At 53.5% G+C, this 27,759-nt stretch overlaps 1 protein-coding gene across 47 annotated transcripts in view; it reads left to right on the top strand.

Moving 5' to 3' along the window:
• Nucleotides 1-27,759, top strand: part of ANK2 (ankyrin 2) — a 380,522-nt gene that overhangs the window by 334,176 nt on the left and 18,587 nt on the right. For 18 of the 47 annotated variants that reach the window (XM_066234064.1, XM_066234103.1, XM_066234095.1 and 15 more), the window contains 11 exons: nt 675-773; nt 1,697-1,851; nt 3,198-3,409; nt 3,654-3,858; nt 6,663-6,759; nt 8,767-8,995; nt 10,161-10,286; nt 13,567-13,689; nt 15,340-15,372; nt 17,035-17,056; nt 20,168-26,260. In XM_066234064.1, the coding sequence (XP_066090161.1) occupies nt 675-773; nt 1,697-1,851; nt 3,198-3,409; nt 3,654-3,858; nt 6,663-6,759; nt 8,767-8,995; nt 10,161-10,286; nt 13,567-13,689; nt 15,340-15,372; nt 17,035-17,056; nt 20,168-26,260 (7,394 nt within the window). The remainder of the gene's footprint in view (nt 1-674; nt 774-1,696; nt 1,852-3,197; nt 3,410-3,653; nt 3,859-6,662; nt 6,760-8,766; nt 8,996-10,160; nt 10,287-13,566; nt 13,690-15,339; nt 15,373-17,034; nt 17,057-20,167; nt 26,261-27,759) is intronic. The other 29 variants (XM_066234277.1, XM_066234369.1, XM_066234251.1 and 26 more) reach the window with 6 other exon arrangements.

Below are 27,759 nucleotides of genomic sequence, written 5' to 3'. Positions count from 1 at the left end.
GGCGGGGACGGACCCTGTTCACAGCGAGCTCTCGCTTTTGCTAGCAGCACACCGGGGAGAGGTGTCTTGCTCCAGAGCCGGGGATCGTTCAGGAGCCTTGTGATATGGAGCCAACTATGCACAGGTTGCTCCAAATTACGTTCTCCCTGGAAAGGGATGTGTCTGTGTATTTCCAGTTCTAGAAGCCACCTCCCGTGTCCCATGGAGACAAGAGCAGAGAGGCAGACGTCCGGGTGCAGCACACCCGTTCTTCTCTCTCCCAGGCCCCTTCCCCTCCCTCCCTGCCTCCCTCACACTCAGGTCGTCTGGGCTTTTTAACTAAAAACCCTCACCCCCGTGTGCAGGAATATCCATGGAAACGTCTGGCCTCCCCGCAGAGCCCAAGTTTTCATCATATTCCCGACAGCGTGGTCTTCCCTGTGGAGCACGGTCTTTCTTGAACAGCACGTGCCCGGGCGGAACCTCCCTGGGGGGACAGATCCATCCCCGGACCTCCATTGAGCACTCTGGGTGTTGGCGCCTTATTCTCTCTGTGACCAATGGAGGGGGGAGGGCAGACCTAAAGCGCGCCCCTCCCCCTGTGTGCGGATTGGCGTGTGACGCTGGGGGCCGGTGGACTCCGCACCTGAAGCTCACCTGTGTTCTTTCTTTCACTGCTGCTTTGGATGTATCAGTAAACTCCATCTGCCAACGGCTCCCCCCCCACTTAATGAGGGAGAAAGTTTGGTCAGCCGCATCCTTCAGCTGGGGCCTCCTGGAACCAAATTCCTTGGGTAGGAGTGACTTAAAAAAAAAATTGATGGCTGCTGGCCTCATTCTCCTCCTTCTGCCATATGATTTCTCTCTCGGTCATTGTGCCCATGACATGCACCCTCTATGATTTCAATTCTGTGCGCCTCTCTCGTGGACTGTTTCTGACCCCTGTGGTATGTGACTTTTGTTTTTTGAGTGTTTTTTTTTACACCTTTTCCCCTTTAAGTGCTGTGATCGATCTTCATTTCTGTTTAAAGCATGAGAACCTGCCTAGTCATACGTACTCTGTGCTAGTTATTCAGTGTTGTTAACGGTAAATTGGGGGGGTCTGTATCAAAGCAACCTGGACTGAAAAAAACAAACGCCTCTATGAGCTTGGAGAGTGAATGCGACCTGAGAACAGCGGGCCGTGCATGCTCTAGACCTGGGTCCCATAGGCATTGCACTCAGGCTGGGCTGCACTGTGGGCAATGCCTATCGTGTCCTCAATTTTCAGGAAGCCTAGGCAGCCCCCCCCCCCCGAATGCATGTCTCTGTAATTCCCATGCGTTCAGTGTCCCTGACATCGCCTCATCCACAGCCCATCAAGTGAACGCAGCCTTTGAGCCATCACCCTCTTGAGCCATTGTGTCATTCTGCACCCCGTAGAGAATGCCTTAGATGGGTGCACATCGTAGACATGCATGTTCGTTTCTTTATGTTTGATCGAAGGAGAAGTTCCAGAATGCCACATGCACTCACAGGGAGAAGTCACAGGGCTTGAGGTAGCATAGTGTCCCCAGGGATCAGTGCCCCTGAGGTGGAGAGCTGCTGTGTGACCATCCGCTAGCTGATGTCCCCCATCCCCAGAAAGAAGAATCCAGGTCACTTTGCAACAGACAGTCATGGTACGTGTGTGCTGTGGTGGGCTTCCATCCACACTGAGTGCTCTACTTGCTGTCAGGCCCGTGATAGTGGAGATCCCGCACTTTGCCGCCCTGCGAGGGAAGGAGAGGGAGCTGGTGGTCCTGCGCAGTGAGAACGGGGACAGCTGGAAGGAGCATTGCTGTGAGCACACTGAGGACGAGCTCAACGAGATCCTCAACGGCATGGACGAAGGTATTCTGTGGGGTTTCAGAGGGCTGCAGCGGGGCGAGAGGGGATGCCCGTCTTCCTGAGGACCTGGGCTGTGTGCACATGTGTGTGCATGTGTGTGAGCATGTGTATGTGTGTGCCTGTGTGTGTGAGCACGTGTATGCATGTGTGAGTGCGTGCATGCATCTGCGCATATGGTTGCCTGTATAGGCATGTGGGTATGCCTGCATTTGTGTGAGCATGTGTATGCATGTGTGTGTGAGAGCTTGCCTGCATGTGTATGCATGAGTGTGTGTGCATGCACTCATCTGCATACACATGTGTGCATGCACGTGTGTACATGCATGCGCATGCGCAAGCACCTGCATATGTGTGCATGATTTCATGTGTGCCTGCATGTGTGCACATGTGTGTGCATGTGCACCTCTGCATGTGTGTGTATACAGGCGTGTGCATGTGCACAGATGCCTGTGTGCGTGCATGCTGTTGCATGTTTGTGTGTGACTGTGTGCATGTGTGTGCATCTGCATACATGTGTGTAGTGTGCATGCATGTGCTTGTGTGCCCACAGATGTGCATGCATATGTGCACAGGAGTTTATGTATCTGCATATTTGTCTGTGAGTATGTTTGTGTGCCTGCAGGTATGAGAGATTGCCTGCATGTGTGCATGCACACAGGTGTGTGTGCATGTGCACAGGTGCCTGTGTATGCACGTGGGTGGGTGTACATGTATGCATGTGTCCTCGTGTTGTTCTGGCATGGCAGGTGGCTGGTGTATTCCAAAAGTGATGACCCGGGTGCACAATATATTTGCCTGTTGTTACTTCTGTGTGATATTCAGGAAGAGAGAATCCAAATTCCAGTGACCCACTTAGTCCTGATTCTCTGCATTTTAACTGAGTCTGATTGTTTTGATTCACTCTGAGCATCTGCACTATCACAGTCTGTAAGAAGCCTGTGGCCCAGTGGTCCTGATGTTAGATGGCGCACGGATGAGTTGCTAGTTCCCGGGATTGAAACCCGGGATTCATGGTCATCCATGCTGTGAAAGTCCTATGATATGTGCACCGTGAGCCTCAGATGGGCACCCATTGGGGCGAGCTGCAGACAGTCCTGAGAGGATAGATTTCACTCCTGCACACTCCTCCAGGAACGGAAAGGGCCACATTTCTTCTTAAAACCATAGGAACTAGTTCTTGAGCTATGTTTGGGGGAGCAAAGACCCCCACAACCAGTCTCCTCTGCAGCTGGTGGGAACTGCATCAACAGGAGCAGGGCAGCACCCCCTCCCGGGCGAGTCCTGCACAGATGCAGACGGGGGCAGCAGCCCTGGCCCCCACTGACCTTGACGCCCACTGTCGCCCGCAGTGCTGGACAGCGCCGAGGACCTGGACCGCAAGCGCATCTGCCGCATCGTCACACGGGACTTCCCGCAGTACTTCGCTGTGGTGTCGCGGGTCAAGCAGGACAGCCACCTGATCGGGCCCGAGGGCGGCGTGCTGAGCAGCACGGTGGTGCCCCAGGTGCAGGCGGTGTTTCCAGAGGGCGCACTGACCAAGCGGATCCGCGTGGGCCTGCAGGTGTGCAGGGCGCCTGCTCGGCCGGGTGGGAGCCTGCCCCGGGAGGGGGGACTGTGCACCCAGAGCGGCGGTGGAAGGGCAGGGGCCACCGCAGCACACAGCAGGCCCCTTCCATGGGGCCAGGTCACTGCCGCCTCGGTCCTGTGCTGGGAGCCACACCACACGGTGGACGAGACAACCTGGAAAGACGCATGAGGTGGAGTGCACTGGTCTGTTGTTCATGGCGTGTTTTGTCTGTGGAAAGGCCCAACCGATGCACGGTGAGCTGGTCAGGAAGATCCTCGGGAGCAAAGCTACCTTCAGTCCTATTGTCACTTTGGAGCCTCGGAGAAGAAAATTCCACAAGCCGATCACCATGACCATCCCTGTCCCCAAGGCTGCCAGCGATGTCATGTTGAACGGTTTCGGGGGAGAGGCGCCGACCCTGAGATTGCTGTGCAGCATCACAGGTGAGGCCCCGACCACAACGGCGGGCGCGGAGGCTCCAGTTGGAGCTTGGACTGTTGTGAATGGGAGCCGAGGCTGTCGCAGGATGCCGCAGGGCTTTGTGCCCTCTTCCGAGGAAGGTGTCCCACGTAGGGAACCGAACGGGGTGGGGCTGCTGTTTGCTAATGGGGCCTGCATGCGCCCTCCCGGTGGTCACAGCCTCGGTGCGGGCAGTGTTCCTTCTGTCTGCACAACAGCCCGTTGACCACACTAAACCCCATTCTCTGGAAAGGAAGCCACAGCTCAGAGAAGCTCTGTGACCTGCCCGAGACTCTCCCACAGATATTTGCAGATTTGGCCATCCGACCCAAGTCTGTGTCTTCACTGAAGACATTGTCTCATACTTGTAAAAAAAAAAAATTAATAACTACCATCTTGAATAATTATACCCAGTAGTGCAACTCTTGACATCTGTTTAGGAACTGGTTATGTCTTTAGCATTGATCTGTTCAACTGACTTTGGAAAAACCAAAGTCAAATCAAGGTGTCTTGAAGATGAACGGAATTTGGTCTTTTCACTTGGGAGTTGTAAGAGCACTCAGAAAACTACCGAACTCCAGAAAGTCACTCCCAAAATATCGGTTGTCTCAGCCCAAGAACAGATCGTGGGAGGTAAAAATCCCATGTCATCTGGCTGATAATTTCCCGGGAACCACGAGCTGCTGGTGGTCAGCAAATATCCGTGCTGCTGTCGGAGGAAGAGCAGCTGTGCCTGGTTCTCCAGGCTCGAGGAGAAATTATTTCTCATTTTCTTCCTCTTGGCAGTTGTGTTCACCCTTGTTCAGTTCTCTCTCAGATCCTCCCTCCTTGTTACTGTTTTTCTGTATCTATGATAGCAAGCCATTGAAACCACCCCGTAAGTTTAAAACACGCGGCTGACACAGTGCAGGGGAATGGCCCACTTCCATCACGGCCTCGTCCCACATTTCCTCATCCCCAGTCCTTCCTGAGCTCTGTCGTCTGTCTTTCTAATACTTTTTGGTCCCTGTGTAGATGATGAGCCTTTCTGAGACATGGGCGACGTAGAGGTGGAAGGGAAGCAGGCACGATGCCGCGTGTGGGTGCGCTCTGCCCTTGGTGGTGGTCGGGTGAGGGTGCCGCGTGGTCAAGCTGCTGGTTAGGCCCTCTGTGGGCCTTCCTCTCCCTGTCCAACCAACGCTGAGAGGGTCCAAGCTTAAACTCCTGTTCAGGGGACAGTGGAGGACATGTAGGGACAGCTGAGGGTTACAGGGGCAGCGTTTGTTGAGCTGTTCACGTTTTTCCAAGTTTTTTTTTTTTTTTTTTGCCAAATTTTCATGGTAAATGGAGGGGAAAAAGTGTTTAATTTTTACAAATAGTATTAAATGTTTTTATTTTTTGATTTCAGAGAGAGAGGAAGGGAGAGAGAAAGAAAAGCAGAAATGTGGATCTGTTTCTGTCTGTGCCCTCCCCAAGGAACGAACCAGCAACCTGTCCACACTGCACACAAAAATTAGGGGATATTCCAGAATGCGTATGAAGCGATAAACTGTCTCTTAATTTTTGTGAGCAGTGTCCATTGGGACGATGCTCTAACCCAGTGTTTTTCAACCACTAGTCTGAAAGAAATTTTGTGCTGCTCTGCAAAAGAGCTAAGCACTCTGATGTGGTATGAAGATCATAGACCCAATGATCTTAGTTGAATTCACCTATGCTGAGGGTGATTTCTACCTTAGCAGTCCCTAAAATACTTCTTCTAATTTTACTGATCCCCAAGTGTAAAAAGGTTGAAAACCATTGCTCTAACCAACAGAGCTTATCCAGCCTGGGGCTAATTTTATATTTATTGATTTGAGACAGAGAAAAGAAGGGAAAAAGAGAGAGAGAGAGAGAGAGAGAGAGGGAGAGAGAGAGAGAAACATGGACTTGTTGTTCCACTCAGTTGTGCATTCACTGGTTGATTCTTCCATGTGCCCTGACCAGGGATCAAACCTGCAACCTTGGCATATCAAGACGATGCTCTAACCCAGTGGTCCCCAACCTTTTTTGGGCCACAGACCGGTTTAATGTCAGAAAATATTTTCACGGACCGGCCTTTAGGGTGGGATGGATAAATGTATCACATGACCAAGACAAGCGTCAAGAGTGAGTCTTAGACGGATGTAACAGAGGGAATCTGGGCATTTTTAAAAAATAAAACATCGTTCAGACTGAAATACAAATAAAACGGAAATAATGTAAGTTATTTATTCTTTCTCTGCAGACCGGTACCAAATGGCCCACAGACTGGTACTGGTCCGCAGTCCAGGGGTTGGGGACCACTGCTCTAACCAACTGAGCTCGTTGGTCAGGTCCAGAAAATGTATTTTACGAAAATAATTGTATCAAGTATAAAGTTTAAGCACAAAAGATGATTTGGATTATTTTTTTCCCTCATTTTAACAAAGCCTTCAGCTCCTTGGTTAGTCAAAGGATCTTTTTAAATGTTCAACTGTAGACAAGTCAACTCTATCTCCAGGGCCTCACAAATACAATAAACGCTTCTGAATGTCAGGCACAGTGCAGGACAGCTAGCAATCCGAAGCAGTTATTCAAATGAGCTCCCTTGAATTCAGTTCCCAGGGAGGGGTGTCAGCTGCCTGCCTTTCAGCACGAGGTTTTTAGCCGTTTTGTTTCCCACGTGGGGTGGGGAGGTGGGTACTGGGATGACCCCGGGGAGCACGGCCAGGCCCCAGGCTTGTTTCACAGTCCAGCATCTGGAGCTTGGCCTGAGTGGTGTTTTTTTTTTCCTGCAATCATATTATTTCAGGTGGAACCACTCCTGCTCAGTGGGAAGATATCACAGGAACGACGCCATTAACCTTTGTCAACGAATGTGTGTCCTTCACCACCAACGTCTCTGCCAGGTATCGTCACAGCACAGACGAGCCCACGGCCGCATGCCCTGCCCGGGCTCTGTTTCTGTTTTATTTTTTTGTTCCTTATTTTCTTCAAAAGTGATTTTTTGGGCACAAGGGTTTGGTTTTAAGTATGGTCTGTGTTAACTTTCGTATTTTAAACTAGTCCTGCCGGCAAATGGAATAGTGCTGATACAATAACAAAGTTTGACCAGTCAGACTGAAATCTTTTTCTTTTTTTTTTTTTTTTTTGGTGACAGAGAGGGACAGACAGGCAGGCAGGAAGGGAGAGAGATGAAAAGCATCAATTCTTTGTTGCGGTACCTTAGTTGTTCATTGATTTCTTTCTCATATGTGCCTTGACCGGGGCGGTGTGGGGGGACTACAGCAGACTGAGTGGCCCCTTGCTCAAGCCAATGACCTTGGGCTTCAAGCCAGCGACCTTAGGCTCAAGGCTGCAACCATGGGGTCATGTCTGTGATCCCATGCTCAAGCCAGTGACTTCGGGGCTTTGAACCTGGGTCCTCTGTGTCCCAGTCTAATGCTGTATCCACTGTGCCACCGCCTGGTCAGGCCAGACTAAAATCTGAGGAAAATAAGTGATCATTGGCTTGGACCGTAGGACCCTGATGCTCGGTTTTGAGCAGCCGCTGCCGATGTTTCCAGTCCCAAAGGTCTGAGGGGTGATTAATTTCCTGCTGTCAACAACTTAGCCTGAACTGCTCCCTAACAGAATATCAGAAAGTCAGAGCCCACCGTGCTTATGCACAAGGCTCATAGGCGGCTGGTGCACCCTGATGCATTTATATGTTTCACGCTTTTTCCAGCGTTGACGATGTCCAGTCTGCATTCATAGTACTCGCTCGCCCGGTTTATTATTAGCTCCCGCGTGAGTGACATGTGGGGAACGCTGGGCACTTTCCCGTGCATTTAATTCATCACTACCACCACGTGGTAGCGTGTCCATTTTACAGACGGAAAAACCAACGCTGAGAGGGTCCAAGCTTAAGCTCCTGTTCAGGGGACAGTGGAGGACATGCAGGGACAGCTGAGGGTCACAGGGGCAGCCGCTGGGGTGGTAACCCAGCCTGTAGCTCCAGCCACCGGTGCTCAATGCTCAGCATCTTCACCCCAACCCCTCCCTTGAATGTCAGAGTGACCAGTGCCAAGGGAGAGGCCACCAAAGGCGGTGCAAGGGCGCAAGGGGCTGCACCTGTCAGGGGGTGGCAGATGGAGCCAGTGGGACGGTGGTCATGAGATCAGCAGGAGCCTGGCAGGCAGTTAAAGGCAGGAGAGGGGACCCTGGACAGGATACAGAAGGGTCCAGGGGAGAGCAGCAGTGACCAGTGGTCTGAGGTCTGACAGCATGCTGTGGTGAGTGCAGTGTGTGTGCCGGCCGGGTCAGGAGACCATGCCTCCCCATTTCTGTGCTCCTGTGTTGACCACTGAGCCGGCGGTGTTGACCTGCAGCTGTGCTCAGCAACACAGACGGTCCTGAGTGGAAGCAGAGCTCCAGGGGGTTGGGTTGATCCAACCTCGGTGACTGGAGGCAGTTTTGGAAAAGCGTGACGAGAAATGAGGAAGAGCCGGATAGATTTTACAGAGAGAGGTTTTAGAAAACGAGAGAGAAATTGGGGGAACTGAGGGGAATAGGGCCCCCCACCCACCTAGTGAGGACCTGTTGCGATGGCTCTGGCCTCACTCCCATGAGGGTGGTGCTGGGACATGGTGGGGGGGGGCTCAGAAGACTGGGCCCTCGGAAACATTTCTAAGGGGAAAATAAATCCCAAAGATGGGTTTAGCAGATGGTGGTAAACGCCCCGTGGTCCTGTGTGCCCCTCCAGCCTGTCGCTCTGCCCTCTCCCGGGCTCCCCTGGTTTCCCGTCTCTCCCTCCTTTCTTCTCCCGAGAAGCATTTTAATGGCTGCCTACCTACCTGGGTCCCACGGAAGGAGCTGTTCTTCTTCCCACAGGGGGTGTCTTCATTTCAGACAATTGACCTGAGATCGTTGTCTAGGTTCTGGCTGATAGACTGTCGGCAAACCCAGGAGTCTATCGCCTTCGCCTCCCAAGTGTACCGAGAAATCATCTGTGTGCCATACATGGCCAAGTTCGTGGTGTTCGCCAAGTCCCATGACCCCATCGAAGCCAGGCTGCGGTGCTTCTGCATGACCGACGACAAGGTGGACAAGACCCTAGAGCAGCAGGAGAACTTTGCTGAGGTGGCTAGAAGCCGGGATGTGGAGGTACGTGCACTTCAGTCAGGAGCCGGGGCCTGTCGACACGCTGTTTAGACCCTTATTTGTAGATTACATGTAAAATAGTATTTAGTAAATAGAGCCATAAAAAAAAAATTTTTAAAAATGACCTGACCACATCTTGATCAGTGAGAAGGTGAAGGTCCAAAATCAGCTATTTTGAGCCAGTGTAGACCTGCCCTGTTGGGGTGGTCTCCGCAGGTATAAGGCGGAGATTATAGGACTCTTAAAAGATTATCTTGGGGAAAATTACGACTTCATTGATGAAGTGTGTAAGTTTAGATGGTTTTATCTTTTCCTGGTCTTACTAATTTCTAGTCGTGAGGAAGGAAGGTGAGGATGTCTGTCCCTTGTGCATGGATGGGTGACATCTGGGGCTTTTCTGCATTACCTCCACCTACCTCAGAACTTTTCACCAGTCCAGTTCAAAGAGTGAAGTCTCCCAGCCTGACTTGTGGGGACGGCCAGAACCACCCTATGAGAAGTTCACAGGGTGGAAAGATCTATGTCAGCGTTGGGGGGTAACATGATCTGATGTTAGAAACGAGGGCGTCAACATTAGAGGCCACCGCGCACCTGAAGGTTCTGTTAGGAGTAGAAGCGGGGTGCGAGGACAGGCTCTGTTCCAGGGGAGACCAGGCGCCTGCAGTCCCGAGATGGCTGTATGTAGTAGGTTGTGGGGTTTTTTTTTTGTATTTTTCTGAAGTTGGAAACGGGGAGGCAGTCAGACAGACTCCCACATGCGCCTGACCGGGATCCACCCAGCATGCCCACCAGGGGCGACGCTCTGCCCATCTGGGGCGTTGCTCTGTTGCAACCAGAGCCATTCTAGTGCCTGAGGCAGAGGCCATAGAGCCATCCTCAGTGCCCGGCCAACCTTGCTCCAATGGAGCCATGGCTGCGGGAGGGGAAGAGAGAGACAGAGAGGAAGGAGAGGGAGAGGGGTGGAGAAGCAGATGGGCGCTTCTCCTGTGTGCCCTGGCTGGGAATAGAACCCAGGACTCCTGCACGCCAGGCCGACGCTCTACCACTGAGCCAACCAGCCAGGGCCTGTAGTAGGTTTTAATATCCCAAATCACGTCCCCTCTCCTTGATGGAAGTCGCAGGTAATGATTGCGGCTGCTGCTGCCTGTGGTGTTCTCCGTTCCCCCAGGTCCTCGAAGGAAAACCCATCTACGTTGACTGTTTCGGCAACCTTGTGCCGTTGACCAAGAGCGGCCAGCATCATATATTCAGCTTCTTTGCCTTTAAAGAGAACAGACTTCCGCTCTTTGTCAAGGTAATGTCTGCATGGAGTTTTTAAGCATACATTATTCAAGCTCAAGGAGTTGACTTCCTAGAAGGCGAGACGATTTTCTTTGCAGTCATTTCCAAGTGATTATTTAAACTGTATCTGTAAAAAATTTTAAAGTTCTGGAAAACCAACCGTTTTCATTTTTGAAGTTCAAATTTAACTTCACAGTTTTATATATAGACTATGGTTAAGGACAAATAGTGAACTGATTAATTAGAAAAACTGTCTTTTCTTTTGCAAATTTTAAAGGAAGTATCTCTCTCTCTCTCTCTCTCTCTTGCTCTCTTTCATTATTTAGTGAGAGGAGGGGAGGCAGAGGCAGACTCCTGCATTACCCCAACTGGAATCCACCCCACGAGCCACCTGGCAACTAGGAGGTGATGCTCTGTCCATCTGGGGGTGTTGCTGCATTGCTTAGCAACCGAGCTCTTCTTAGCGCCTGAGGTGGAGGACATGGAGCCATCCTCAGTGCTTGGGGCCAACTTGCTCCAATCGAGCCATGGCTGTGGGAGGGGAAGGGAGACAGAGAAGTAAGAGAGGGAAGGGTGAAGAGAAGATGGTTGCTTTTCCTGTGTGCCCTGACTGGGAATCAAACCCAGGATATCCACACGCTGGGACGTTTTACCACTGAGCTAGATGGCCAGGGCCGTATCGTCTCTTTTTTAAGTATTATTATTGTTATTATTTTTATAGGGACAGAGAGAGAGTCAGAGAAAGGGATAGACAGGGACAGACAGACAGAAACAGAGAGAGATGAGAAGCATCAATCATCAGTTTTTCGTTGCAAGACCTTAGTTGTTCATTGATTGCTTTCTCATATGTGCCTTGACTGCGGGCCTTCAGCAGACCAAGTAACCCCTTGCTCGAGCCAGTGACCTTGGGTTCAAGCTGGTGAGCTTTGCTCAAACCAGATAAGCGTGCGCTCAAGCTGGCGACCTCGGGGTCTCGAACCTGAGTCCTCTGCATCCCAGTCGGATGCTCTTTTCACTGCACCACCACCTGGTCAGGCGAAGTATTATTTCTTTTAAATATTTGTACTTACATTTTTAAAATGTGTGAATTTCACACATGAGACCAAAAGGGTTCTAAGTGACATTTTTTTTTGTAACAAAAGCTCTCAGAAGTCCTAGAAGGCTACTTGCCCTCACAGGAAGATATCCTGGACAGAGACATCGACTGCATATTTGCTCACAGATTTACTCAGCAACTGTGTAGGGAGACACTTCATTGCGCTGTGAGTTTGTGTCTCTGTTTATGGACCTTAACCCAAGCTAGGCACTTGGCAAGTATAAACATGAGCTTTGTTCTGGATTCCAAGTCTAAGGAGGGAGGAGAATGTATAAACGAGAGGTTCACGTGACGGGAAGGAAGTCACAATCCTGTTCCCTCTATTTCTCTGGCCACTCCCGTGGCCCATTTCTCCCGACGCTGTTCTCTTATCTGGGAGCCCCGGTGCTCAGCCTCACGGGATGGAGGGCGGAGGATGGGGGCCGAGCTCCAGCCGCTTTTACTAGTCCCTTCTTCACACGACTAATTCCCAGTCGCCTCGTCATCCAGGACCCTTTTATTACTGAACCCCTCATGATTCCTCCAAGCATGTGTTGTGTCCGTAAGCCTGTTTAATTGTTTGGGCTGTTGCGTTTTCCCAAGATCTCTGCCAGGTCTCTCATTGTGCCGTTTCTGGCTCGACGGTTTTGCCAGAATAAAGGCCCAGTTCCTTTTTTTTTTTTTTTTTTTATTGTATTTTTCTTAAGTGAGAAGCAGGGTGGCAGAGAAACAGACTCCTGAATGCGCCCGACCGGGATTCACCTGGCATGCCCACCAGGGGATGATGCTCTGCCCATCTGGGGCGTTGCTCTGTTGCAACCAGAGCCATTAAAGCGCCTGAGGGGAGGCCATGGAGCCATCCTCAGCGCCCGGGCCAACTTTGCTCCAATGGAGCCTTGGCTGCGGGAGGGGAAGAGAGAGACAGAGAGGAAGGAGAAGGGGAGGGGTGGAGAAGCAGATGGGCACTTCTCCTGTGTGCCCTGGCCGGGAATCAAACCCGGGACTCCTGCACGCCAGGCCGATGCTCTACCACTGAGCCAACCGGCCAGGGCCAAAGGCCCAGTTCTTATAGATCACCATGTTACGCAGCTACTGCTGAGGGGTGACAGGGCTGTTCACATACATAACTGCCTAATTCAACTAATATGTAATATCGTTGGGGCACAAAAGTCATTTATAAACAACCCAATATACAACAGGGGGCAAAAGACCTGATTGGACATTCCTCCAGAGAAGGTGTTGTGATGGCCAGCACGCAAGTGGAAAGGGGCGGGGCTCCACGCTTAGGGAAAGTCCGATTCAAGCCACAGAAGCACCACTCTGTATCCATTAGAATGAGCCTTATAAAAATAAAAATAGTCAAACTAACAGACTGGTGAGGATGTGGAGAAACTGGGACCCTGATGTATTTGTCGGTGGGAATATCAAATTGTACACCCCCTACACAGACAGTGTGGTGGGTACTCAAAAACCTGAGCACTGAATGACCACAGGAACCCCGTACCTGCACCTCTGGGTACATACCCAAAAGACCGAAAACAGTTCTTTTTACACCAATGGTCACAAAAGCATTATTTACCAAAACGTGCAGGCCTCTCACCTCTCCATTGGCCGAGGAAAGGCTAGACAAAGTATGTACGTATGATGGAATGTGGTTCCACCTTAACAAGCAGTGAAACTAGACACATGCTACAACATGGATGGACCTTGCAGACACATGCTATGTGAGAGTAGCCAGTCACGGTAGAAGTCTGTCCGTCCGAGGCGCCCAGAGGAGGTGAATGCAGGGACGAGGTGGGATCGAAGTTCCTGGGGCAGGGGTAGAGGCGATGGGCAGAGAAGGCGGGGCAGTTACCGGGCAACAGGTAAAGAGTTTGTGTTTGTGATGCTGAGAATTCTGCATCGCTGTGATGAGTGCACTACTTCGTGAGTGTGCTTAAGGCCACCAAGTTGCACACTTAAAAAACGGTAAGTCTAAAAATGAGAAAGATACATTTTATGTCAGATTTTACCACAGTTTTTTTTTTAAAAGAGCTGAGTGATTTTTTTTTTTAAAGTCGTCTTAAATGATAATAGAACCAGGAGAAAGGAGCAGTCTGTCCCTTACTCAGCATTCTTAGATACATTGTATTTTCCCCCATTCCTGGAGAATCATCTACTCAGAAGAAGTTGTTACATGTCCCTTGGGGGTGACGCACCTGTGTCTTTCTCGTTCAAGGTACGAGACACGACTCAGGAACCTTGCGGACGACTGTCATTTATGAAAGAGCCAAAATCCACGAGAGGCTTGGTGCATCAAGCCATCTGCAACTTAAACATCACCCTGCCCGTGTACATAAAGGTATCACGCTGTCTGCTGTAGTGTCGTCAGGGGTGTAGGGTTGACCTTCAAATCCTTGGAAACATCAAAGCAGAACACCAGCACTTATAATAGTCACTTTGGATTCCTGATGAAATTTGTGACTTTCAAAAAACAAAAACATACCCCTGTTTTATATCACATCCAATTCGTTCTGATGGGAAAAATCTCTAAATACATATTGGGATAGGGATGACAGAAAATTCGAATATAAGGTTTAACTTTTGGACTAATTTTTAAAGAACCAATAGATAACTGGCTTTGTCATCGTCACTGCTTTTACGTTTCCTCCCGGGAACACCCTGGTGCCCCTGGCTCTTGGATCGTCTGGGTCCACTGGCTCTTGGTCACTACCAGGGCTCATACGTGGGCTCACAATATTCCATTCCAGAGCAGCCTCGTGATAGTTCTTATCGTTGCTAAAATAACTACCTGTTCACCTGATAACCCGTGATATTTGAGGAGTATCATATCAATTTTTCAACTGTTTGGCATGGTTAGTATACAAAAGACTCCCGTGTTCCAAGGGGTAGATTTGAAACATTGTTGAAAAGGAAGAGCTCTGTTCCTTCCTTACCCCGGTCCAACTGCAGGCTTGACTTTCTAGGCAGATCTCTCCCCACTGTGGAATCATTCTGTTAAGGCTCTTGATTGTACAGAAATGTTGTCAAGGACTCTATCAAACAAAAGAAGGCAACAGAATGAATTATATGTTGGGGGATGACCTTTTTATTTGAAAATATTTTGACCAGTCTCCTTTCTTAATGGGAAACCCCCACACAGCAATGCATGGGGCGGATGGAGGGTACAGCCACTTGTCAGTGTACCTACGAGGCTGGGGTCCGGAGTAACGAGGGGACGGTGAGGCCAGGATGGGTGGAAATCTATTTAAAACCCTAAATCGGGACCCTACACAACGCAGCACCTCCCAGCTGCCTTTGGCCCACCCGTCTTTTTTTCTTCAGGTTCATGCATGATTCTCATAAAAACAGAGGTCGGTGCCACAGGGGACAAAGCTCCCAGGAGCATGTTTAACATTGTAGCTTCTTATTTGATGAAAAGAAGTAAATGTGACCTGGCTGTAGAGATCATGTGCCCTCTGCGGCTGTGCAGACTGCTGCTCAAGGGGCCAGCAAGGCCTTCCCCTTCATGAGGCAAAACAAAAAGAAAAAAAACTGAACGTTGTGGACGTCAGCTCTGCCTTAGAGTTTGCTAGCTCCTCATCAGGCGAGAGCCTGACACCGTGCCCGCACATTAGGAAACGCTCGCCACACGCTTCCTGTGCCTCTTAGCGTGTCCAGACAGTATCATCACCACGTGTGCACACGGGGGCCAGCCGCCCCGCCCCTTTGAACATCCAACTTTGAGGCTGCTGGTGACCGAGAGTCTGAAATGAGTATATTTTGTCATTTTGGTCCTTGTGTTGCTTTGCTCTCCAGACGTCTTTGCATCTTCATCAACCATTTTTAAATGCCATGTCTGTCTGTCTCCTGAGGTCTGGTCATGGGGGAGGAGGGAGAGCACCCCGACCAAGGCCGCCTGTCGATGGGGGGGGGAGGGTCTTCACCTTTTTTCCCTAAACTCTCTGCTCTTCCTGCCTTTTTCCATCCCGTATGGCGCCCGGGCGGCAAGGAGTCAGAGTCAGACCAAGAACAGGAGGAGGAGGTAATTGCCTGACCTTGTCGCTTGTAACAGCTGTGTAGTTGCTAGAACGCCGCCGCCAAGAGGTGCTGCTATTAACCCTCCCTGAACCTGTGCGTGAGAGCAGCGGTGTCCACCTGTGTTGCGTGACCCCGTCTGTCTCTGCTGACCGCTGGAGATCAGGCCAGTCTCTCAGTGGTTCTCAGAGGTAGATCTGCAGGTGCCCGGAGGTCAGAACTCGTTCCCTGATAGGACTGAGGCCTCTTTCGCCTCTTGGGTCCTGCCCCCTTCCCGCCCCGCTGCAGCGGCGTCCCTAGAGGCCACGGTACCTGGGACGCCCCGTCACTCCCACACTCCGGGTGTGTGTTGGGTGCCCTTGTGTTCCAGACTTTTCTCAGGTTCACGTTTGTAATACGTGTTTATTTATGTCTATCGTAGACACATGTCCACAGCCTCCTCAATCATTTTTTTAGAAGCTAAAGGGGTTTTAAGGCCAGAAAGTATGAGAACCACCGAGACAGATAACTAGGGAGCACACAGTTCACCCATCGGCCGGCAGTGGCATCACAGTGCAGAGTGTGTGCCGTGTGTCCTGGTGTGCGCGGCTCCTCCTCAGAGCTCCTGTGTGGCCCCTCCCAGGTGCAGGGAGCCTGGCTCACCTGGACGAGGTGGCCATCTCAGTGACACCTGCTTCTGCAGTTCCAGCTAGTGAGTGTGTGTGCTTCTCCTGTGTCTGACCCCAGGGAGTGCCTGCACCTTACTGTAGAGATGACAGACACCCTCATGCTAACCGACTGGCATATCAGCTTCTAAGACGGATAAGGGCAGTTGTTCCTCGTTGCACGTAGATGTTCTCAAATATGCTGGTTTATTTCTAACGCATTCTGATGGGTCTGATGTGCAAAACTATGAAGAAAAGTAATGAATACCTTTGTGGCCACCCGCTTAAAATATGAGGCCCACTCCAGTCCAGAGACGGCCTGGATTCACTTTCTCTACAGGTCCCCTGGCTGCAGCACAGGATGAGGGTGAGGGACTCGTCCTACCATGTGTCACCTGACACATGTGTGCCTGTCCGCCTCACCCTCCACTTCCTTCCTGTGCCTGGTGACTCGGTCGCCAGAGCGGGTTGGTACGGGGCCTGCCCCTTCCCGGCAGGGCATGGCCGTGGGGACCAAGGCGGTCGTGCTCAGGGTGGCCTTTTCCCTGAGCTGTCAGCTCTTCTGCTGAACAGCCTCGGGGGCTCTGCGGGTGATGACTGCAGACTGCATTCTTGTTAGCAGCGGTGCTACTGGCTTGTGGAGAATGATGGTGACGTTATGTCTGTGGGGCACATCTCCCCACTGTGCTGTTTGTCCTCAGCTAAGTTGACACCAGGGACACCCCATCTCCCTCTCTCCCCGGCCTTTGTCCCTGTAACAGATGTGCACGTCTAACATCACACGCGCCCTGGGCCACGGCCTCCCAGGAATGACGTGTTAGCAAGGGCTTGCCACGGTCTTTCATCATCTAGATGAGACCCAGATGGGGGACGAGTCAGGAGGTCATGAGCAAAGCCTCTGGAGCCCCCTGTGCGTGCGTTTGGCTAGGCGCGAGGGATTTACATCCCGGGGCCTCCCGCACACATCAGCAGGGCCAGGAGACAAGACACTGTGGTAACCATTCCGTTTGTGTGTTTTCTTCCAGGTCGATATGACGTCAGAGAAAAGTAAGATTTTTAAATGGCATTCACTCTGTCTGAAAGCTGGCTACTGTAAAGACAAGCATGAATTAAGGCACAAGCTAGCTGCCATCACTAACCACTCTAAAAGCTGTGTCTGTTTATATTTCTATTGAATTGTTAACACGTACTTAGAGAAGCAGCTTGGCCAGTTAAAACTGCAAATTTATCTAAACCCATGATCTGATCATCTGCGGTGACACGTGATGACTGTTCATCTAAGCATTCCCTTTCTTTTGACGTCCCTGCGTCCCTGCCCGCTGCCCCTCCCTGCCTGTTAACCACCCACCGACCATTCCTGTCCGTGTGTTGGCATAACATCGTCATTACCTCACCTTTTTTTTAAACACGCTGACGGGACAGCATCACTTTTCACATCGGCCAGCGTTGACTTCGCTCGAGAGAGAGCTCGTTACTCCTGTAGGTGCCGGCCTGCAAAAGTGATGCTCTCTTAACCGTCCTCCCCACACACATCCTGGTGCCTCTTACTGTGGTGAAGCGACCAACCGAGGTCTCATGGGCTTCTGTTTGTGAACACTTTCCGGGCAGAAAAGAAGAAGAAAAGCCGTGAATTCAAAAATAGAACCGCTCCTGGATGACATGACTCATCACGACCATATGTTAGGATAGAGCTGATTTTAAATTAATGATACAGAACTCCCCCAAATAGCTTAGAGATGCAGAGAGACGTGGTTTCCAGACCTAATGCAGTTGTCACGGAGCTCCCCGAGGCCATGTCACGTCCACTTTGCACATTTGCTTCGTGGGCCTCTCTCTGCTGATTCCGGCCTCTTGTGTGGGAAGAACCTGACTTGTCAGGTTTTACTTAATTCCTTATTTATCATTTTTTGCTCTTCTGTCCCGCGTGCTTTAGGGGGAAAGTATCTAATTTTGAATGTTGATTCATTTTAAGGTTTGTGAGGATTCACAGTCTTTCAGGGTGGTCTTCCCCAGAGAGGAAGCTTAGGACCATGTGTCCCTCTGGCCATCCAGCCCCCTGCAGTGACCTGAGGGTTGTCTCCTTTAATGTCTCTGCACGGTGAAAATTACTACTAAGTCACCGAGAGTCTTCTTCCCCTTGTGGGAAGTCACTGTTCAGGACAAGCATGCTCGAAATTCCAGATAGTCCCATTGGTTTATCTTTGAACAAACCCGTGTTGATATCAATTACCTTCCTATATTTTTGTAAACTCCTGTTCACGGAGTGTATCTCCTCAACAAATACCGATCCTTCGGAGAGAAGGCACTTTTCTGTATTAAAAAGATGACACGATGTTATCATTGCCTTTGTTCATCTCCTGTTGTAAAGAGGTTTTATTCCCCCTGCCACATTGGTGCTCGGAACCACTGCTTTGAATTAAATGGCCCCTTTCCCTGTTCCTGGGGTACAGTCTCAGGGATTAAAAATAGCCCATGCCTCGGCCCTGGCCGGTTGGCTCAGCGGTAGAGCGTCGGCCTGGCGTGCGGGGGACCCGGGTTCGATTCCCGGCCAGGGCACATAGGAGAAGCACCCATTTGCTTCTCCACACCCCCCCTCCTTCCTCTCTGTCTCTCTCTTCCCCTCCCGCAGCCAAGGCTCCATTGGAGCAAAGATGGCCCAGGCGCTGGGGATGGCTCCTTGGCCTCTGCCCCAGGAGCTAGAGTGGCTCTGGTCGCGGCAGAGCGACGCCCCGGAGGGGCAGAGCATCGCCCCTGGTGGGCAGAGCGTCGCCCCTGGTGGACGTGCCAGGTGGATCCCGGTCGGACACATGCAGGAGTCTGTCTGACTGTCTCTCCCCGTTTCCAGCTGCAGAAAAATACAAAAAAACAAAAACAAAACAAAACAAAAAAAAACCCAGCCCATACCTCTGCCTCCATCGTCACAACACAACCCGACCACGTTGCTGCACCGCCTGGACCCTCCTGGGTGGAGTGACTATTCTCGGGTTTCAAGGACAGACTCCTTGTTGTTGTTGTTTTCAGTTCAGAGACGATGATTTAATGATGCCCATCTGGATATGACGTAATCTACTGAGAAGGCACCGTTGGGGGGACGGTCATTCCCCCAGCACGCTCGCCACGGCTGTGCCCTGACCACGGCACCCCGCGTGGACTGCGTGGCATGTGGGCAGGGACGAGGCTTCACCACAGTAACGCTGCCCCTGTCTGTTCGTTCCTGACCGCCCTCCCCTCCCCATTCCACTCCGCCTTTGCTTTGCATGGAAATAACTTGGCTTACATACCTGTGCGTGTGTCCGTGTGACTGTCTCTGACGCGGGTTGCCGTGTGCATCACATTATTAACTCCGGACTCTCACAGATGTGTCTCATCACCACCGTGGTTTCTGTTGTTTTTCTTTCCTTTCCTTTCCTTCCCTCCTTGGTCTGTCGAGTAAGCGTCCATCTGCACAAGGAGGCAGCTCCGAGGGAAAGGCCCTGCCTCCTTGCACGAGGCCGTCTTTGTGTTCCCTGTCAGGTGTGCGTTTCCTTACACGAGATGCCGGTTTGCAGTGGATTCAGTCGTTGAGTCTGGCGGAGCCGAATGTGCTGGACTCCAGAGTTTCACATGATTCAAACAAACAAACAATCAGAAGCACGTGTCAGCGTCCTAAGATGCTGTCCTGAGCTGTGCTTCTCACTGGCTCTCTCCCAGAGGAAATGAACTCTCTGCACCGTCTGATGCTCTCTTCCTTTTCTCCATGTTTATTTTTCTTTCGACATTGACGTTCCATCTGAGCAATCTTGAGATGCCTCCGTGTACTTCACTGTGCCCGTCTCTTGTCTGACTCGTGGTGTTGCGTGTGCATGTGTGCGTCTCAACTGTCACGGCGCTGTTCTTGTACGTGTGGGTGTGCCTCGCGTGCGACAGTGAAGCAAGTTATTTCCTGCTCATCTTCCTTTTCAGTTTTGTTTTGTTTTGTTCCTTTTCTCTTCCGTTAGCCTTGCTTTGCTTTTGTCTCCCGAGACCTTGTGGATCCGCCATGCCAGCCCATTCTGTTGTCCCCTCCCACCACGCACGACAGACAGGAAGAAAGACCCCATGTCACTGGGTCCCGGTTGCCGTTGCCGATGTCTTTTTTGATTTCCTTTTTACTTTCAATGTTTTTCATTCGCATCAAAGACGATGAGACAGAATCTACAGAGACGTCAGTCCTGAAAAGCCACCTGGTCAATGAAGTCCCCGTCCTGGCCAGCCCGGACTTGCTCTCGGAGGTTTCCGACATGAAGCAAGACCTGATCAAGATGACAGCCCTCCTGACCACGGACGTGTCCGACAGGGCGGGTGCTCTCAGGGTCAAGGAGCTGGCCAGGGCCGGGGCTGCCGAGGAGGAGCCCGGGGAGCCCTTTGAAATCGTGGAGAGAGTTAAGGAGGACTTAGAGAAGGTGAACAAGATCCTGCGTGGGGGGCCCTGCATGGGGGGTGAGGGCCGTGGGCCGGGGCCCCAGCCGGAGAGGGGGCCCGTGGACGAGGAGTGGGTTGTCGTCAGTGACGAGGAGGTAGAGGAGGCCAGGCGGAGGGCGCTACTAGAGGTCCCCGAGGCCCCCTGTGTGGAGGTTAGACTAGAGAGGGACACCCCAGCACAGGGACAGAAGGATGCCACGGGGCTGGTGAACTACCTCGCTGAGGATCTGAGCTCCTACCAGGCCGCCCCCCAAGGGGGCCTGCGGCCGGCGCCCCGTGCAGCCGGGGACGGGCGCTCCGGAAGCAAAGGGAAGGATGTCCCCACGGACGAGACACAGAGGACGCAGAAACAGCCTAGACCTGGCCTGGGCATCAAGAAGCCAGTGCGGAGAAAATTAAAAGAAAAACAGAAACAAAAAGAGGACAGTCCACAAACTGGTGCAGGAAAGACCGAACTTAAAAAGTGTAGCTCAGAAGAGTCCTTAGAGGAAGACATGGGCTTAGCCCCTGAGCCCCTCCCCACCGGAAAGGCCACGTCCCCTGTAGTGGAGGAGACGCCCATCGGGTCCATCAGGGACAAGGTCAAGGCCCTCCAGAAGAGAGTGGAGGAGGAGCAGAAGGGCCGGAGCAAGCTGCCCGTCAGAGTCAAAGGCAAAGAGGAGGTGCCCCGGCGGGTGAGCCCCAGGTCCCAGCCCTCTGCGTCTCCTCCGCTGAAGTCAGACAGGCGGGCCCCAGTGTCCCCCTCTTCCAAAGGGGACAGACATTCTTCTCTCACCGCCTCTGCCAAGTCCGACAAGCATCCTCCCGCCTCGCCGCCGAGCAAAACCGAGAAACACTCCCCAGTGTCCCCATCAGGGAAAAACGAGAAGCACTCGCCTGTGTCACCCTCAACAAAAAACGAGAAACACTCCCCAGTGTCTGCATCAGGGAAAAATGAGAAACAGTCACCTTTGTCCATATCAGGAAAAAACGAGAAACACTCACTCGTGTCACCCTCAGGTAAAACAGACAGGCGCCCACCCCTGTCGCCCTTAGGAAGGACGGAGAAACACCCATCTGTGTCCTCGGGGAGGATAGACAAACGCCTGCCCACGTCCCCCGCTGCACGGACGGACAAGCACCCGCCCGCACCGGGACCGGCCTCGGGGAAAGCCGAGAAGCGCCTCTCGGTGTCACCTGGGGGGAAGACAGACAAGGCAGCCCCCGTGTCCCCCACCTCGAAAACAGAGCAGATTGAGGAGACCATGTCCGTCCGGGAGCTGATGAAGGCCTTTCAGTCCGGGCAGGACCCATCCAAACACAAGACCGGGCTCTTCGAGCACAAATCCACCAAAACAAAGCCGCCGCTGCAGGAAAAAGGCAAAATTCGGGCAGAGAAGGAGAGGGGGCTGACACCAACCCAGACAGACACACAGAAAACAGAGATGCCGACCATCAGACGCGGCCAGAGGTTCACAGGCGTGGCCTCGACAGAACCCAGAAGAGGGGCTGGTGGGGCCGCCGGGCCGAGAGGGGTGGCCGCGGGCGGGAAGGAGACTGGGCCTGTCCCCCAGACGCTGCCCCCTGCGGTGGGGCCAGCCACTGCAGAGGACGTGGATGAGCGTGGAGAGGGGGACCTCCAGATCAGCCCCGACCGCAGGCCCTCCACAGACTTCTCTGAGGTCATCAAGCAGGAGCTGGAGGACAATGACCGGTACCAGCAGTTCCGCCGGAGGGAGGAGCCGGAGAAGGTGCAGCTGGTCCTGGAGCAGGTGCTCACCAGCCCCTTCCACAAGGCCTTCCTGCCCGAGTCTGACAGTGGGGAGCTTCCCCCGGTTCTGACCTTCTGCCTGGACAGCAGTGGCAGTGACAGCCCACGGCAGGACGGGACGGCGGGGTCCCCATGCGGCAGCCTGATGGAAGGGACCCCTCAGGTCAGCTCGGAAGAGAGCTACAAGCACGAGGGCCTGGCCGAGACCCCTGAGACGAGCCCAGAAAGCCTCTCTTTCTCACCAAAGAAAAGCGAGGAGCAACTCAGGGAAACCAGTGAAGCTGCTGCCATAGAAGCAGACGTTCCTTCGGGGAGAGGGCGCCCTGCCACCAAAGACACTCCCGATGGTGCCGAAGAGCCTGCCGCAGCCGTCACCGAGGACACAGAGCCCCGGGGAGGGTGTGTGACAGAGGCCACCCTGGACCCTTCCAGGGAGACGGGCCCCAAACGGGGCAATGGCCCAGGCAGCTGCACTGTGTCCTCAGCAATGGAACCACTTACTGGGCCGACTGAGGACGTGACCCATGATGACGGTGCTCTTGCCCACAAGACACAGACCTTGCCTGGAGCTCAGGGACCTCTAAGCCCCGAGCCCTCATTGCCCGAGGCTCCTTTGAGGACTGGCCTGTCCCAGGCAGCCCCGCGCAGCCCCCCAGGGCTGGAACTGCCGCTCCCTCGCACGAACACCACCGAGGTCCTCAGCCCCGGGGCGGACGAGTCCCTGACAGTGAGCCACAAAGACTCCCTGGAGGCCAGCCCCGTGCTGGAGGACAACTCTTCACACAAAACCCCGGACTCCCTGGAGCCCAGCCCCCTGAGAGAGTCCCCTTGCCGCGACTCCCTGGAGAACAGCCCCGTGGAACCAAAGGTGAAGGCCAGCGTCCTCCCAAGTCATTTTCCTCTCCCCGCGGCCGTTCCCAGAACGGAACTGTTCACGGAGGTGTCCGCCGTGCGGTCCAGGCTGCTTCGCGACCCAGACGGCAGCGCCGAGGATGACAGTCTTGAGCAGACGTCACTTGTGGAGAGCTCGGGGAAGAGCCCTCTTTCTCCTGATACCCCCAGCTCGGAAGAAGTCAGCTACGAGGTCACACCCAAGGCCTCCGACGCAGGCACCCCCAAACCAGCCGTGATTCACGAATGTGCGGAGGAGGATGACTCGGAGAACGGGGAGAGAAAGAGGTTCACACCCGAAGAGGAGATGTTTAAGATGGTCACCAAGGTCAAGACGTTCGGCGAACTTGAACAAGAAGCCCGGCAGAAGAGGGACGGCAGAAGAGAACTGAGGCTGGAGGACACATCTTCGTCCTCTGACACGGATGCCAACGGTTCGGCCGACACGGCTGACCCACCGCTGCCGCCTGTGGGGAGTGTGGAGGACGGAGCCGACGTCCCCGCCACGCCGACCTCAGACAGCAGAAAGGCCTGGTCCTCCTCAGAGAGCGAGCCTGAGTTGACGCAACTGAGCACGGGCGCTGACCGGGGACTCCTCGCGGAGCCAGTCATCTGTGTGCAGCCTCCGTCCCCGCTCCCATCCAGCCTGGACTCCAGCTCCAGCCCTGAGGAACTACAGTTCGAACCCATCGCTTCCAAACAGTACACTTTTCGGATGCGTGAAGATGTCCAGGGAGAACCTGATCAGCCAGAGGGAGAAAGAGGAAGCGACCCCCATTGCCCCGAAGAAGACCGTGCTGCCGGCCCTGCTGGAGGCCCTGGCCCATCTGACGCTGATCTAAATGGAGATGCTGACCAGCCAGCAGTCTGTGCCGGCCATGGGTATGAGGCAAAGAGTCCCCGCAGTCCGGCCATGCCCGCCTCCCCGGGCCCCCATGGCTCCACCAGCTCTGACGGCAGGGAGGCGCTCACGGTCTGTGAGGGACCTGCTCTCCGGGACCCCGACAGGAAGGACACTGCAGGAGAAGAGCCCCCCATTTCCCAAGGAGGGTCTCCACAAGGAGATGGCCCCCATGGAGGCTCCTCATCTCTGTCCTCTCTGCCTGACTGTCCAGCATCTGCAGGAAGAGGGTTCGATGAAGACGTCGTCTCTGCATCTTCTGTGACACAAACAGAGGCCACAGAAACCCACCAGGCCACTGTGGCCTCTCCTGGGGACTGCCCCATGCCCGACTCACCCATCACCATTCAGACGGACAGGCTGTCCATGGACAGGCTGGGGCCTGACCCAGCTGAGACTGAGGACATTGATGATCTTCAGAACGTGAGCCCCTATGAAAATGTCCCTTCTCCATCTTTCTTCTCCAGTGAAGAAAGCGCATTTCAAACGGACGCAAGACACGCCAGTTTTCACTCTTCTGAAATGTGCTCTGTGACCGTCACGTCCTCTGTGGGAGGCACGGTGGTGGCCCGTTCCTCCGGTGGGACTATTGTGAGCAGGGAATCCGATCTGGAGGACCAGGGCGTGGAGACGGACCCCACACAGCAGAGCACCCTGTGGGGGAGGCCATCAGAGAGAGCCCCCGCCTCCTCCGAGCCCACTATGCCCAGTGCCTCTGCCATCGCTGGTGAACATGTGAACAGCGTGATCATCACCACCCCGGATGTGGACTCTGACTCCTGGAGTGAGATCCGTGAAGATGACGCTGCCTTCGAGGCCCGGGTGAAGGAGGAGGAGCAGAAGGTGTTTGGTCTGATGGCGGACAGACAGTCGCAGGGCACCAGCCCCGACACCACTCCGGCGCGGACCCCCACGGAGGAGGGGACCCCGACCAGCGAACAGAATCCATTTCTCTTTCAAGAGGGCAAGCTGTTTGAGATGACCCGCAGCGGTGCCATCGATATGACCAAGAGGTCCTATGCCGACGAAAGCTTCCACTTCTTCCAAATCGGGCAAGACCCTGGGGCAGAGGCCATCACCGAGGAGGTGACTGAGGGGGATGTGGCCGTGGAACCTCCGCGGCAGGAGACACCCGCTCCCTCGCTGACACTCTCAGAATCAAAAGACGCCGACAAGGCTGAATTGCTTCCTGATGACCTGAGTGAGGAGGGAGAGGGAGCCCCTGCTCCGAACTGTCCACTTCCCTCCCGGACAGGGGTCCCAGCCCCTGTGGACACGTCGGGGGAGGAGGCTGCTTCTGTGGGCGCCGAGGACCTGCTCCCCATGCACGGGGACACCGCGCCCCCTCCGGCCCGTGGGAGGGCGATGGCGGACCCTGCCCTCCCGGACCCCACAGAACCAGTTCAGCTGGACTTCTCCACTGTCACGAGGTCCGTTTATTTGGATCATGATGACGACTCTCCTGACTCTTCCCCAGAGGAGCAGAAATCAGTCATTGAAATCCCCACCGCACCCATGGAGAACGTGCCTTCTTCTGAGAGCAAGTCCAGGATCCCGGTCAGGACTGTGCCCGCTGCTACGCCCGCCCCGCTTCCTGTGGAGGAGGAGGAGGGGGACCCTCATGAGGACAACGGAGAGCAAGAGACGAGGCCAGTGTCTAAAATCCCCGTGAAGGCGCCACCTCCACACCTGGACTTCCCCATGCGGAGGATGGGGACACCCCTGGGACAGACCTCCCCGGGCGGCAGAGCCACAGACGATAGAGGCACATCGGAATGTGATACCCGTCCTCTGGACTTGGAGACCAGCTGTGCTGTGAGAACAAGAAGTCACATGGAGGTGGAGAGCAGGGAGAGGGCAGAGGCGCCCGGGTGCTGGCTCGGGTCGGAGGACACCGCGGCCACGAGACCCAAGTTCTTTGCAGCTTCCCGGCTGCCCGTGAGGAGCAGGGGGGCCCCGAGCCCCACGCGGGAGAGCAAGGAGCCCTTCTTTGACCTTTACAGGAACTCCATAGAATTCTTTGAGGAGATTAGTGATGAGGCGTCCAAGCTAGTAGACAGGCTGACTCAGTCAGAGCGGGAGCAGGAGGGAGGGTCCGATGACGAGAGCAGTAGCACCCTGGACGTCTCGGTGATCGAGAGCCTGCCGCCCGCTGAGACCGAGCCCTCGGCCCCCGAGGACATCTTTGACACAAGGCCCATCTGGGATGAGTCCATCGAGACTCTGATTGAACGCATCCCGGATGAGAATGGCCATGACCATGCTGAAGGTATTGCTGCCACGGGGCTTCCCTGGGCACCACGCATGTCACCACCCCATGTAGCTGTGTCGTGTGTGTGTGGTTTTGTTTTTTTCTTTTTTGTTTTTCTCCTTTCTTTTTTTTTTTTGGTGGTTTGTGTCTCATTTCCTTCTGGCTTTTCTGTAGCAGCTCTTGTGTGGGTGCAAAGCCTTCCACGTCCTGTGCTTTCTCTGTGCACTGTTGTCTGTGAGAACAATCTCAAGATTGAGCAAAACGAGAATGCTTACGGGAACATGACATGCCAGGCCCTGGCGGCCACGCCCACGGCGAGTTTTGTTGTTCTGCGGGATGCCCCCCGCCCGGTCCCCCGGGTGAAGCCCATCTGCTTCTGGCCAGGAGTGTCTACCCGGATTCTGGGGTCTGTGATGAGGGGTCCCTGCTTCTCTCTCGCTCTTGTCTACTTGAAAATAATGCATCCTTCATTCTGTGATCGTTAGGAAGCCCTGGGCTCCAAGATTTCACCTCTCACGAAAATTCCAATTTTGTGGATCTGGTTTTGATTCAGAAAGGTTGGCTCTCAGAGGCTGTGGGTAAACCACTTTACGCAAACCACACGTAAGGTAAAGTGTGCTTTTTGTGGATGTGGCCAGCACACAGGGAAGGCGTGCCCCGGTGTGACGCAGCAGACAACAAAACTCACCCTCTGCATGATTTCTGTGTGGGGTGGTGGCCCGGAGTTCCCAGAGTAGAAACCGCCAAGGCCCTGAGGAATAGCCCCTGAGCTTCTGATACTTCTCCAGTGAAGACAGGTCTTCAACCTGTGTGACGAAAGATGTCACAATACCGGGATCGAAAATGCTGCCCATCAATTAGTGTGTGTGGGGGGGAGAGTTAAAAATACATGGAAAATCATCATTTGTAAGAGCTTGCTTACTAGTAAGCAGACAAAAACACTGCCCCAAAGGCAGACACGCACATGAATACCACATACACACACACACACACACACACACACACACTTCACCTCCCTTCTCCCAGGGTCATCAGGGCCAAGGCAAGTGTTGTTTCTGGCCACAGTGGAAAACAAAACAAAACCAAGCCCAGGATGGTCTCTTCTGCCCAAGGTCTCGATCTCCTATGGACCTTGCTGGGAAATGACCCCAGCCTTGAGGGGAGATCCTAACTGATGAGCCCCCTCTGCAGGCCTGTTAGGAGGCTTCCGGTGTGGGATGAGGGACACTATTACTTTCTGATAGTGTTCTCGCAGATGATTAGACCGTCCCGAGCATGTTAGAGACCCGCAGCTCCCAGCATTATGGGCAGGGACTGGTCTTGATTAGAGAGGTGTGGCAGCGTGTGGTTTTCACGATTTCCGTTAAATCTGTCCCGTTCCATTTCCATTCTACAAGTCAGGCAGACACACAATGCAGTACGATTTTAAGATGCCGTGGCTCAGTTGTGCTGTCATCTGATGTTTGGACCCAGTGACCTCCTTTCTGTGGACGTTCAGTCCCGGGGTCCTCTCCTGT

Source organism: Saccopteryx bilineata, chromosome 1 (assembly GCF_036850765.1).
Source record: "Saccopteryx bilineata isolate mSacBil1 chromosome 1, mSacBil1_pri_phased_curated, whole genome shotgun sequence".
Taxonomy (NCBI): domain Eukaryota; kingdom Metazoa; phylum Chordata; class Mammalia; order Chiroptera; family Emballonuridae; genus Saccopteryx; species Saccopteryx bilineata.
Note: the sequence above shows the minus strand (reverse complement) of the source record. Positions and strands in the feature narration are given on the sequence as shown.